General features: G+C 36.7%; 2 protein-coding genes across 2 annotated transcripts; one reads left to right on the top strand and one right to left on the bottom strand.

The window, feature by feature from the left end:
* Positions 1–26: 26 nt before the first annotated feature.
* Positions 27–1,811, bottom strand: LOC149386119 (oxygen-evolving enhancer protein 3-2, chloroplastic-like). The gene is made up of 3 exons (XM_089625717.1): positions 1,381–1,811; positions 447–742; positions 27–347 (listed from the first exon to the last, which is right to left on the bottom strand). Exons 1-3 carry the CDS (start codon positions 1,676–1,678, stop codon positions 249–251), a joined length of 693 nt encoding a protein of 230 aa, XP_089481843.1. The 5' UTR covers positions 1,679–1,811; the 3' UTR covers positions 27–248.
* Positions 1,812–7,244: 5,433 nt separating this feature from the next.
* ATK1 (kinesin 1) lies at positions 7,245–12,067 on the top strand. The gene is made up of 17 exons (XM_089625710.1): positions 7,245–7,526; positions 7,806–8,051; positions 8,172–8,316; positions 8,441–8,550; positions 8,628–8,747; positions 8,867–9,070; positions 9,186–9,395; positions 9,475–9,549; positions 9,634–9,780; positions 9,849–9,987; positions 10,107–10,219; positions 10,536–10,697; positions 10,803–11,026; positions 11,105–11,186; positions 11,305–11,409; positions 11,517–11,621; positions 11,705–12,067. The coding sequence occupies exons 1-17, from the start codon at positions 7,482–7,484 to the stop codon at positions 11,882–11,884; spliced, it is 2,412 nt and encodes an 803-aa protein (XP_089481836.1). The 5' UTR covers positions 7,245–7,481; the 3' UTR covers positions 11,885–12,067.
* Positions 12,068–13,617: the final 1,550 nt, after the last annotated feature.

The raw sequence follows: 13,617 nt of genomic DNA, 5'->3' as shown, positions 1-13,617 counted from the left end.
TCCTAGTACAAAATAACTCACGTTGATGATTGCATTATGCTCTTTTTATTCATATACTAAAACAATATTATATATAGGCTAGCTTGCAGGTTAAATTGAGATATGCAAATTTGAGGGAAACATGAAACGTACAGAAAGAGATTTAGTTATTGAGCCTTCAATGGATTTCCTTTGAACAAGAACATACAAAGAAGAAGAAAGAAAGAAAGAAGACGACAAAGAAGAGATTACATTCGAGATACACTTCTTTAACCGAGCTTGGAAAGAACAGAGTTGAGGGAAGTTACAGTCTGGGCATAGTACTTCTCGGCTTCGGGGGTGCTCTTGATCTTCGCAGCGTGGTCTAGCTGTTATAACCATACAAAAAAACACAAGAATGAACAATGAAACAAACAAGATGTTGAGTTGTTAAGGAAGTGTATATATAGTAGTCAGGTAGTAGTTACGTTGCTGATGTCAGCGAAGAGCTTGTCGGTGAGTTGTTTGAGGGCCTTCTTCTCCTCCTTGGGCTTGGCGGAGACGACGGTGTTGAGGTCGTAGCGGAGGTAAGAAGAGCGGAGCCGGAGATCCATCTGAACGTAAGTCCAAGCCTTCTTGTCGATCGACTCTTTCACTCCAACGATCTCCTTCGCCGACTCTTTCACCCTCACCGCAGCTTGCTCCGGCGTCAATGGCTGCAAGAAGAATCTCTCCTTCAATGGCAGGTCCAAGTCTCTCGCCTCGTCCGAGTTATCAGTCCCCGCTGCCAATACACAATTGTGTTCAACTCTAATCAGTTTTTTTTTTTTTTTTTTTTTTTTTTTTTTTTTTTTTTTTTTAAGGCTGTTTGGCAATTTGCTCTCCAATTTTGTATGTTTCAGCAAAGGAAAAAAAAAAAATAGAACTTTTGAAATTTTTTCAACAAACATTACAAATTCAGTGTTGAAATTTTATGAAACTAAAAGTATATAAGAAAATGTAGTGACCAGTGTGATTTTTTTTTTTTTTTTTGTTATACCGCGTCATGGAACGGAAATTCATGTCGTCAAATAGACTTGAATCAATTATATTCAACTCTGATCAGTTTTTTTTTTTTTTTTAAGAAACTATATGAAAAAATAATCCAACTCATATCTAGTCTCAAATAATACGTCATTTTGTCTTAATGCCCTTAATTAAACTATGAATTTTAAGATCATATAAGCTTAACTCTCTATCGGATAATTTGATGACGTGACAAGTGATAACAAAGAGTGAAAATTAACCAGTTAACCGCCAAAAATTCAATTTCAACGTTTCAAAAAAACTATACTGCATGAATTATTTAAAAATAAAAAATAAAAAAATTTGTGGCATCGTCGTGATTAAATATTGGAATTAAAATAGCAACTAGAGACTTACGCAGTCCGCCGGAAGGAGGGGGAGGCGGGCCCACCTTGATGGACGAGGCTTCGGCGAGCACCACCTGGGCCAAGGACCCGGCGGAGAGCCCGGCGGCGACGAGGCCCAACACGGCCCTTCGGCTGCTGATGGGCTCGGACTCGGCCGGGGCTTGGTGGGCCCGGACGCTGAGCCCGGGCCTGGCGGCAGAGATTCGGGTTGACCCGGAAATGCCGAGGCGGTTCGACCCGAGGCTGCCTTCGAGGACAGCCTGGGATGAGCCATGTAGACCTGCCATTGAAGCCATTGCTTGTGCCATATTATTCTCCTTTTTCTTTTCTCTTTCTCCTTATTTACTTTTGAAGTCTGAAGGTGTGTGTGTGTGGTGGCAATGTGGAAATTTATTTTTGATGTGATGAAGAATAAACGATCTTTTGTATTTTTTTGGCTTTCAATATTTTCTGTGATGTAGAGTTGTTTTGGGCTATGGCCTTATCTTTGCAGTTTTTCCACTCGGATAATCTGGATATGGTTTGCACCAACCGCGAGGTGACACGTGTTTTCTGATGTGTTATGGCCCTCGACGAGTTGGATATTGTTTGCTTGGAGGGGTAATAGAATTTTGACACGTGGACTTCTTAGATTGTGATTTCGAATTACATGTAAAAGGATCAATTTAAAGTCTTACACACTTTTTTAGTGGTGGCAATTTACAAATTTATAATATTTGGCCCTCATTTGGTTTTTTTTTTTTTTTTTTTTTTTTTTTTTTTATAAAGCCTTCATTTGTTTATAACATCTCTTTTTTGCTCAAGTTCATTTATTTATAACATGTGTAACAAAGTATAAGAGTTCTTACCTATAATTTTATATACAGATCTAAAATTTAGAAATGTTAATTATCTCATCTACCCTTCTTTTTTTCAATCAGAGGCAGATCCACACTCATGTAGATTAAGTAATAGGAAAGACTTAAAAAACAAACCACAGGGGAAATCGCGAAGGTTGTATTTTTATTTGGTATTTCATTGAAACTAAATCATAAATAACACACTATAAGGCACTTAAGACGTTTTTTAAAAATAAAAAAAAAAATTAAAAAAAAAGCCTCCTCAACCCTTTTCGATCATTAAAGAAGGGAAGACTAACAGAGGTTCGAGAATCCGAAGAATTCTCATTAACAATCATAACTGACTTCGACCATACAAAAATTCCGGACAAAGGCCGATATCTCATTCAACAATATATGTGTCTTGAAATGAAAAATGAGAAGTAAAAGACAGCAAAGCAAAGCAAAAGAGTTAAGGTTCTAATCTGTTCAGAATGACGGAATCTGTCACGAACTCTTCGGACTCCTTTAAAGAGATCTTCTGCCATTCCTGGAACGATCACGAATACTGCCTGAAAAAAAGGTCAGAGCTCGAATCTCATGCCACCCTCTAAAGCTAGAGAGGCTCCATATTGACAACTGATAAGCATAACCCTCCAAACTACGATTATTTTTTTTGGTCGGAGGGTAGCACTTCAAGCCCCAAAAAGACGTACTCAAAACCACTCATATAATGGACTAAATTCAAATAGAACACCAAACTAAAAACTACTAACCATAGCACATATATTTTAATCTAACATGAAGAAGCACAAAATGGAATAAATCGTTGGCCTCGACCCCCAACCGCCGTGGACCTGTCGACCAAAGTCTCGCCAATCCTGTATCGGGCTCACCCCATACGAAAAAGAGAAACAGAGCTAGCCCCTCCGCCCCCCGGTCTCCATCTTCGACGAGAATAGCGCCACTACCGTAGGATGAGACAGAGTCTCACTTACGCAACCAAAAACGGCGTCGAGGCCACCGAATCTGGACCGAGCCACTCCAATTGAAGCGTCACCTCAGATCTACGCACAACAGGAGCTCCGCAATAAGTACGTCGGCCGTCGAGAAGGTAGGAAAAGCATCGTCAGGGCCAAGAGAGAAGAGAACCTCGTTCTCAAGAGTCGCGCGCAGGGCTATGAAAGGAGAGCCCTCAAGGAAAGCTACACTCGCGAAAACCTCGTTACCAATGCCCTTTCCCTCGGGTCGGAGTTGTGAAACCGACTTTCGGGTCCTAGGAGCGGCAGCGAAACTAAGGTTTTCTAGAGAGAAAACATTCTTTTGTATATACTTGCTCTTGTTTTACGACGATTTGATACTCGAAATTACAAGCCAAAATGAGACACAATAAAAACTATACCATATTAGAATATACATGCTAAAAGTGCGAAATTATATAAACTAAAATAAAAACCACAGTAGTTTGACCTAAAATTATCCTATATAAAGGGAAAGTGGTCGTTTCCACTCAAAATTCACAAAAAGGCCTCGTCGATTTGACACACATGGTCCCATGCTTTCATATGCATTTTTATGTTGCATCATTCTCTCCGGGTCGGAGAAAATTCGTCCTCGAATTTGTCGGAGCTTCATCTTCTGAAAATGTCATCGATGTAGATAATTATTTGCTTTACGTTGAAGATGTTGGAGGTGCCTTTGTAGTTATAAACTTCAAACGGTACGTGTTGGAGTTTATCTTATCCATTGTTTGCATGAGTTTAATAATATCTTTGCCTTTTAATTTAACTTGTATTTGTGCACAAAGACTCATTTTCTTTCCTACAAATTTGATTCATATATATAGTGACCTAACCTAGAACATTTGATGATTAATATTTTTCATATTTTTGACCTAAATTATAAGAAACTTTTATCATTGCATTGGTGTGTATCTTATTATATATAAGATATTAATATTTTAAAAATTCGTCCACGTCATCATAAAAACATACTAGAAGAATTTCAAGATTAAAATAAAACAACTTATTTAATAAATAGCCAAAATAGCCAAAATGAAACTATAAAATTTGTTTTTAGCCTATGTTTCACAACTTTTAGGGAAATAACCAACATGATTATGTGGCAATAATTAAGGTCTTATTTACCCTTATTTATTAATAAATTCGTCATTTTCTCTCTCCTATTTTTTTCCTACACTTTTTTTACATAAAAACTTCAAAAAATCATATCTATCTCATATGAACTCGAAATTGAGTGATTCCAAATCCTACGGATTTGTGACGCCGAGATCTTCAAAAATAGATCCATTGTGTTTGATGAAAAATAATGTTTAATACCATAGATGTAGAAAAATCTACCTTAAATATGGAAATAACTGAAATTTTTTGAAATTATAAAAAAAAATGGAAATGTAAATATGATGCATTAAAAATAATTTTTCATCAAACACAATAGGTCTATTTTTGAAGATTTCGACGCCACGAATTTGTAGGATTTGAAATCACTCAATTTCGAGTTCGTATGAGAAAGATACAAATTTTTGAAGTTTTGATGAAAAAAAAAATTATTTGAAAAAAATATGAGAGAGAAAGTGACGAATTTTTTAATAAATAAGGGCAAATAAGACCTTAATTATTGCCACATAAGCCAGTTGGTTATATCCTTAAAAATTGTCAAACATAGGCTAGATCCAAAATCACATGTTTAAAGTGGCCTAATTAATTACAAATCTCTAAAAACATACTAGAAGAATTTCAAGATTAAAATAAAACAGTTTATCTTACGTAGAACATATCTTAAATAATCTCAATATTTCAAGTCTCCTTGTTCATCTATATATATATAGTACTATATTATAGCTATTTTGCAACATAAACAAAACATTGACTACCTTATAATTATTTGACTACTTAGCTAAAGCGTTCATTTTTTTTACTTGTTAATTATTAAATTCTAATTGTTATTGCTATTTATACGAACACATCTACTTTTAAAGCCAATTTTTATTTTTTTATATGAATATATAATTATTTTCCTAATAAATATTTGATCATTTTGTTAGGTATGAAATTATTAATAGTTAATGTTATGCATAACAAAAAAAATGTAATTTGAACTATTCGCTTATTAGGGACGGAGGTAGTAAAACCCAGGACGGGATACACTCCCCCTCAACCTTTTTTATTTTTTTTTATAAACCCCCTCAACCCTTTATATTTATTTTTGCTTTTTTATTTGAATTAATTCTTTTTTTACCCCATGGACTGGTACCTCAATTACATTTCACCCCCTGGACTCGGAAATGTTGCATAACTAATCTCAGAACTAATCTCAGAACTTAGATACGTGTTATAACTTGCCACTTCCGTCAGTATTTGGACGTTAAGTTTAACTTTTTGATGACGTGGCAATATTTTAAAGAGTATTAGAGTATTTTCTATTATTTTAAATACTTTTAATATTTAAATATTATTATTAGATATATTAATTATTAAAAAAATAAATATTTCATTTTTTATCTCTCTCTCTCTCTTTTCTTCTTCTTTTCTTCTCTGCAAACCCAATTGACAGAAGCGCATCTCTGACTCCAACCTCGATGAAGAAGCGAGCCTTCCGAAAACAAGAAGTGAAGGACGGCGGAGACGAATGCGAAGACGGAGATCTCCGCTGAGTCAGCGCCGTTGATCTCGATTTCTCTCATTTACAAGTGCAATAGAACTGCGAAAGCTTCATTTACATCTTCAAATGATTAATCGAATGGGTTTGAACAGAAACGCGAAAAAGAATTCATACAAAAAATTACAACACATAACAAGTTACCCAATTTAAGTAGCTACATTATGGTACTTCTGAAAGATAAAGTTACAGTACTAAAATCCAGAATTCTAGTCTCGCTTCCCAAAAATTTGCTCTCGGATTGAATTCTAGTTTCTTCATCTCGCAGAAGCTCTTGTAATCGTTGACAGTCTTAAGCACTAATATTCTCAAAGGCTGCAGTTTTGTCTACTCTCTTCACAATGCGCGCTATAACCTGAGATAAAATAATAACGCAGTACATAGAGTTGTCTGGGAGCGACGCGTAGGGGAAGAGATGGGCGCGCTTGTGGCGCGCGGAGTCGGAGAAGGGGAAGGAGTAGTACGTGGTGGCGCCGGAGAACAGGATTAGGGCAGCGTATCCGACGCACTTCCGGATCTCCTTCGGTGACGGCGAGGTCTCCGTCGAGAGCGGTCGGGAGAGGGGAGGCCGGCTGGGTTTGGGTTTCAGATTGTGGGTTAAGCTTAGAGAGCGCTTGTTCAGTGTCAGATCTCGCAACATTTTGTTGGGTTTTCAGAGAGAGAGAGAGAGAGACTACACAGCTTCACTCTCCTCTGTTTTTTTTATCTCAGGTTGACTGGTGAGTTGGAAATTTTTCATCTTTCATCTTTTTTTTTTTCCAGTGTAAGGGCATTAGTACAGAAAAATCACTTTCCACGGTACACAACATTCCTCGTCGATGAAAAAAATGCAGAGAAGAAAAGAAGGAGAGAGAGAGAGAGAGAGAGAGAGAGAGAGAGAGAGAGATAAGAAATGAAATATTTATTTTTTTAATAATTAATATATCTAATAACAATATTTAAATATTAAAAATATTTAAAATAATATAAAATACTCTAATACTCTTTAAAATATTGCCACGTCATTAAAAAGTTAAACTTAACGTCCAAATACTGACGGAAGTGGCAAATTGTAACACGTGTCTAAGTTCTGAGATTAGTTCTGCAACATTTCCGAGTTCAGGGGGTGAAATGTAATCGGGGTACGAGTCCAGGGGGTAAAAAAGGAATTAATTCTTTTTATTTTCTTTTTCTTTAAAAATTTATTACATTTTAGTCCATAATTTACACGTTCCCTTTACACGTCCCTCCATGAAAACACGGTCCATTCTTTGAATTCGTCTTTGTGGCCCATTGGGTATGTGACCCGAACCGGCCCACATAAAGACCAACGTCTTTATTCTTCCAGGAGCGTTTTTGATGTACCGCCCTATCAAATTTCAAATTTAAATCTCTCTCTATCTCTCTCTCTCTCTAGCACGAACCCTAACTTTCCCAAATTCACTCCAAAGCTGAAATCAGATTTGACTGAGTTCGAAGAGGAACCCTGATCGTTCTCAAGTCTTATCTTTCCATTCTCTTCGTCCACAGTGGCGCATTAAAATTTCTAGATCGTATACTGATTAGGTGTCAAATTTGGTTGTAATTTTCTTGGAAAGACCGAGACTGTTTGATTCGTCAACAAAGAATTCAAGTTATGGCTTCGCGGAACCAGAATCGAGCGCCTCGTAGTTCCTCTGCTGTAAGCCCTACGTTTCCCTCTGAACTTCTGTGATTCACTCTGAATTTGTATCCCGTCGCTGGAATTGGGAATAAATAATGAAGGAATAAGGAGATTACTTTGTGTTTCGTTCCAGTCAAAATTAGTGTATTGCAATTTGGTAACTAGTTATTGAAAAATCGCGTGCTTGTAGAAGTAAATTTGAAGTTTTCTATTCAGGTACAGACAAGGGATTTTATTTTCGATGTTAGTTTAGTAGGTAAGTAATTCCGTGTTTTCTTATATTCGCGCTCTCTGTAGAGAAATGATGGTCAAGATGAAGCTCCGATCGACAAGAAAAGGAGAACCGGAGCAGGGAGAGGAGCGGCACCAACGAGAAATGGCCCTCGACAGCCATTGACAACACACAACCGACAAGATTCTGCGGCCGCCAATGAAGCAGGAAGTACAGATGGCTTGGAGAGTGCGATTGTCGAGTTCACCAAAGAAGAAGTTGAGGCATTGCTGACCGAAAAGTTGAAAGCACCCAAGTTTCCTGATTACAAGGTTAATTGTTTGCTTGGCGTTTTATTCCATGTTATGTTGATAGTTGCTTGCACTGTAACCTACAAAAATGTGTCCTTTACTCTAATGACAGTTTTTGACTTGTTAATCGTGATTGAGCAGAAGAAGACAGAGCTACTCAATGAGAAGAACAAGAGGCTTAAACTTTGTGTTAGGTGGTTTCAACGGCGTGAGGAGGAAAACCTTGCTGAGCATGAAAAGCTTCGAAGTGCATTGGAATTTAGTGAGAAAAAGTGCACTGATGCTGGTACTCGTTCTAGTAATTTTTTTTTTTTTTTTTTTTTTTAACATCAGATTGCCTTCTGTATGTCCTTTTTCACCTGCAGAGGAAATGTACCAAACTGCTAACTTTTGTGTTTACATTATCTTAGAAATGGAGATGAAGGCCAAAGTAGAGGAGTTGAACAGAATTAATTCAGAGTTTCAGAGAAGTATTGCTTTATTAGAAGGCAAACTAGAAACTGAAGAATCAGCTAAGATGGTAAGTTTCGAGTGTGTTCAAGCCTTCGTTTGATTCAAATCTCCCTTACACACCCTCTTGTTTTTATTGATTGTTAGGACGCACTGGATTCTCATAATAGAGAAAGGGAAGCAAGGATTACTGCAGAAAAGTTGCAAGTTTCCCTTTCAGCAGAGTTAGAAAAAGTTAGGATAGAGAAATTAGCGGCTGATCAAAAGGTAACAAAATTACTTTCTTGGATCTCTTCTGTTTCTTTACTGGCTTTGAAAGTTACGACTTATAATTTGTATTGCTATAACTTTAATTTCCCTCTAAAACTAATTGTTTACTATTGCAGATCTCCACGAGTGAGGATTTGCACAGTCGAGCGCAAGAGTATAATAAGAGCCTACAACAATACAATAGCAAGCTCCAAACAGATCTTGAAACTACGAGAGAGTCTCTAAAACGACTAGAAATGGAGAAGCTTACCATCATGGGAAACATTAGCACTTTAAGGGGCCACAATAAGGCACTGCAAGAGCAGTTGACTTCGGTCAAGGTAATTATCTTTGATACTTATCTTTTAATGTATATTTGGATTTTTCTCTCTTCTGTACTTATTAACTTCGTTGTTGTTTTTACCCGTTGAGTTCTCAAGTATTTGTTTGTTTCAGGCTTCTCATGAAAACGCCATGAATGAAAAAACAACTTTTGTAAACGATCTCAAATGTCTTCGAGTGGAACTTCAACGGGCAAGAGAAGACGGAGATCGCAAAGAGACTCAGCTGCAAGCTTTGAATACGGAACTGGAGAAGTTTAGAGAGTATTCAGGGAAATCGGCTGCTGAGTTAGACAACTTGACAATGCAATCAAATGCATTAGAGGTTCGTTGATTGTAATCATAGTATTTTCTCCAAAACACTGTCTTGCTCTGTCAAGGTTTGTTAATTTACTCCCCTGCAGGAAACGTGCACATCACAAAGGGAACGGATGCGATTGCTTGAGCATCAGCTAGCTACTGCCAATGAGAAATTAAAGGTATGTGCTGGCTTGTAGTATTCAAGAAGTTCTTGATGTTAATAGTCTGACTCTAAATCAATTCTTTTATTTTAATTTTTTTAGGTGGCTGATTTGTCATCTTCAGAAACAAGGGCAGAAGTTGAAGAACAAAAGAGGTTTTTACATGACCTAGAAAACCGCCTCGCAGAAGCAGAACTCAAAGTCGTTGAAGGGGAGAAGTTGAGAAAGAAACTGCATAATACTATTCTGGTAAGGATTTGTACTTAGATCACAGGAATTTAAATTTTAGATATTGAATATATTTTTTGTAATTGCAGGAGTTGAAAGGAAATATCCGAGTCTTTTGCCGTGTAAGGCCTTTGTTGCCGGAAGAATCTACTGGATCAGAAAACAGTGTTTTGTCGTATCCAACATCAGGTGAAGCTGTTGGGCGGGGGATCGAAGTGTCCCAAAGTGGTAAGAACAAAGTCCTTTTATCTCTTCCTCTAACCACATTTTTTCCCTTGTAATTCTAAGTCTTTTGGGTGTTTTATACAGTATTTGTTTACCAATTTTCTCCGTTTAATTGCATTTAGTGGGGCAGAAACTTCCTTTTCAATTTGACAAAGTGTTTAACCACGAGGCAACTCAGCAAGATGTTTTTGTAGAGATATCTCAGCTTGTGCAGAGTGCTCTTGATGGCTACAAGGTATTTGTCTTTCCCTTCTATTGGCTGAACTTGCTTATTGTACTCGTCAATCTTGAAGATATTGAACTATCATGCTTCATTCTGTTGTGCTGATAGTCTATTAAGCCATTGTCCTAGTGAGATCTGTTTAAACTTATGCAGCATGTGGTGCTCTTCCTGTTATTCAAATTAGTAGTGTCATTAAGTGCCTTATTTTAAGTTGAGGTTATTTATAATAGTTTATAATTTGTTATTTTATATCTCAACGTCTTAGCCAATTTTTGCTGATGATCCTTATGATTTTTTTTTTCAAGAATAATTGTGAGTTGTCATGCAGGTTTGCATATTTGCCTATGGTCAAACTGGTTCTGGTAAAACCTATACCATGATGGGGAGGCCAGAAGCTTCGGAGCAGAAAGGGATGATACCTCGTTCACTGGAACAAATATTCAAATCTAGTCAGGCTCTTGAGTCCCAGGGCTGGAAATACAAGATGCAGGTACTAATTTAATTTAATTTTTACATTTGCAATTTATCTAATTTAATTCTATTTTTACATTTGCAATTTATCTATGTTTAATGCCGTGTTCCACAACATTCATAGGCCTCGATGCTGGAAATATACAATGAGACCATACGTGATCTATTAGCACCGAACCGAGCGGGTATTCAAGACACAGCTCGAGCTGAAAGTGGTGCTATTGAAAAGCAGCCGTACACAATTAAGCACGATGCAAATGGAAACACACATGTTTCTGACCTGACCATCGTCGATGTTTGTAGCATTAAAGAGATTTCCTCTTTGCTACACCAGGCTGCACAGAGCAGGTACTTTCGAGTCTTAGTGTAACGAGTTTTGTTTAATTGATCAACAAATGTTTAATGGCAGTTTTATTGGAATGGTAGGTCCGTGGGCAAGACCCAGATGAACGAGCAATCTTCTAGAAGCCACTTCGTGTTTACATTGCGAATATCTGGTGTCAATGAGGTTTGAATTTTTTTCCACAATTACTGGCCATTTGTTCCTGCTCAATATCTTGCGTTTAGGATCCTCGTACTTTTAGTGCAAGCAATGAAGCTTGTGAATATGTGTCTTGCAATGATAGGGTACTGAGCAACAAGTTCAAGGTGTTCTGAATCTGATTGATCTTGCTGGAAGTGAACGGCTCTCTAAGAGCGGTGCGACCGGAGACAGACTGAAGGAAACACGGGTAACATTATACTAACCCATTCTGTAAACTCTTCATAGCTTGTTTGGATACTTTTGACATTCAAAACCGACCACAGAGGACTTGCTGATTTTTTCCTTACAAATCAGGCTATCAATAAGAGTTTAGCATGCTTGAGCGACGTCATATTCTCTTTGGCGAAAAAGGAGGACCATGTTCCCTTTAGGAACTCAAAGCTCACATACCTTCTTCAGGTACAGAGTCTTTACCAATTTTAAGTATCGCTTGACTTTGCTGTCATGTTTATAATATTTGCCACTTTGTGAAACAAAAACAGCCATGTCTTGGAGGGGATTCCAAGACACTGATGTTTGTCAATTTATCGCCGGAGCCCTCCTCAGTCAGCGAGTCATTGTGCTCTTTGAGATTCGCTGCGAGAGTCAATGCCTGCGAAATCGGGATTCCCCGGCGACAGACAACTATGCGGATAGCGGATAATCGCTTAAGCTGCGGCTGAAATGTGAGCATTACTGTTGAGTGTAAAATGGAGTCAATGATTTGGTTTTTTTGGGTATCCATTTGTTTGTAGGTGCTTTGATTCTTCAAAGCTACTTCTCTACTAATTTGTACCTCTGGCAAAACCGTACTGACAAGGAATTTGTCTACGATTCCTAAGCTTATAAATTTATTTTTCTTGCTAGTGATGGTTGAATATGTTGTTTTTCTCTTCTCTGAAGATTGTTGAATGAATTACGTAATGAGATTCATGAAGTATTCAATGATCAGTGAATGTCCTTTGACCTCTTCTAAACTAGAAAAACTTTTTCAGAAGCTCACAGAACTCATGTATAGTCTCAGAATGGCGGGTTTTCCATAAATTTATCCTTAAACTGAAAACTAGACTAAAAAAGTGCTAGATTGTTTCAGACAATCGTTCTCTTGAAATTCATTACGTGTTCTAAAACTTCTGCAATACACTGAAAAATCAGGTCCTCTTAAAAAAAAATTCTTAAAATGGATTCATCTTTTCAATAAGTAACCCCATAAAATTTTAAGTCTCCAACCTCAAATGAACAAAATACTACCTAGTTCAAAAATTGTTTTTTTTGAGAAATTGTTTAATTTGCCACAAATTTCATAACATTTTCTCATTTTCCACCAAAAGGCTAATTTTTCCCAAAATGTCAACAACGTTGACATCTAATAGTTGTTGACATAGATGGTGACATCTTGGGAAAAATTAGCATTTTGGTGAAAAGTTGGAAAATGTTATAAAATTGGTGGCAAATTAGGCAATTTCTCTTGTTTTTTTCCTTCTATTCCATAAAACACTAAAATAAAAATAGAAATCACAACTTAGGCAAGCTCTACTGTCGTTGGATGTCATTTTCCAGGCCACCTCTGCTATCATATCCCAGCACCATCTTCGAAGCCTTCAAAATTGTATTCTTCATCATTCTCTGGTTCAAAATAAATACAAGCTTAACATCATCTTAAGTAAATCAAACTTTCGTCACCTTTTAAAACAAATAATATAGATATAAAACACAATTTATATAGGTTCAATAAATTAAATTCAAAGAATGCTCACAGTGTCATGATATAGTTTCAGGTTACAAATAAAAATAGAATAGCAGGTAATCAGATTCCTTAATATCATATCACGACTCTACACCGGCTTAAGTCGAAGAAGCACCGACATTCCAAACAATTAGCTTAAACCCGGAGATGGAGGAAGCAAGCGCTTTCAAATGGTGAGTATGACAGGTATTAAGATTAGGACGGCATTTATTCGATGCATAATTATTACTCGAAAAAATGGACATTAGAGCTAAAATTCGCAAAAACAAACTAGGACAAATAAATAGTAAGTCATTAAAAATAAAATTTAAGTACTTCGAAATCGATATACCAGCAAAATAAAATCAGTTTTTCCCTTCAAAATTAGTATAAAGTAGATTCTTTCAAAAACACGAGTATACCGGCTATAAAGTCAATTTGTTTACATGACATTTCGTTATACGGTCAATTTTTATTTATTTATTGAGATGTAGATGTTTTTGGTGTATTACCGACATTTATCGGTATACCTTTATATTTGAAATCCGGATCCTAACCGAAACATATTCTAGAATATAATTACAAACAGCAATAGTATACTATACTATATCGCCCATAGTAATTATTTGTTTGTAGTCGTATGTGATAGTCAAGAGAATATCGTGGTCCAGCCAAAAATATTAGTTGGCG

Source organism: Urtica dioica, chromosome 9 (assembly GCF_054948205.1).
Source record: "Urtica dioica subsp. dioica isolate 48M chromosome 9, U.dioica_male_clone48M_v1_H2, whole genome shotgun sequence".
NCBI classification, from domain to species: domain Eukaryota; kingdom Viridiplantae; phylum Streptophyta; class Magnoliopsida; order Rosales; family Urticaceae; genus Urtica; species Urtica dioica.
The sequence above is the reverse complement of the archived record's forward strand: the minus strand, read 5'-3'. Positions and strand labels throughout refer to the sequence as shown.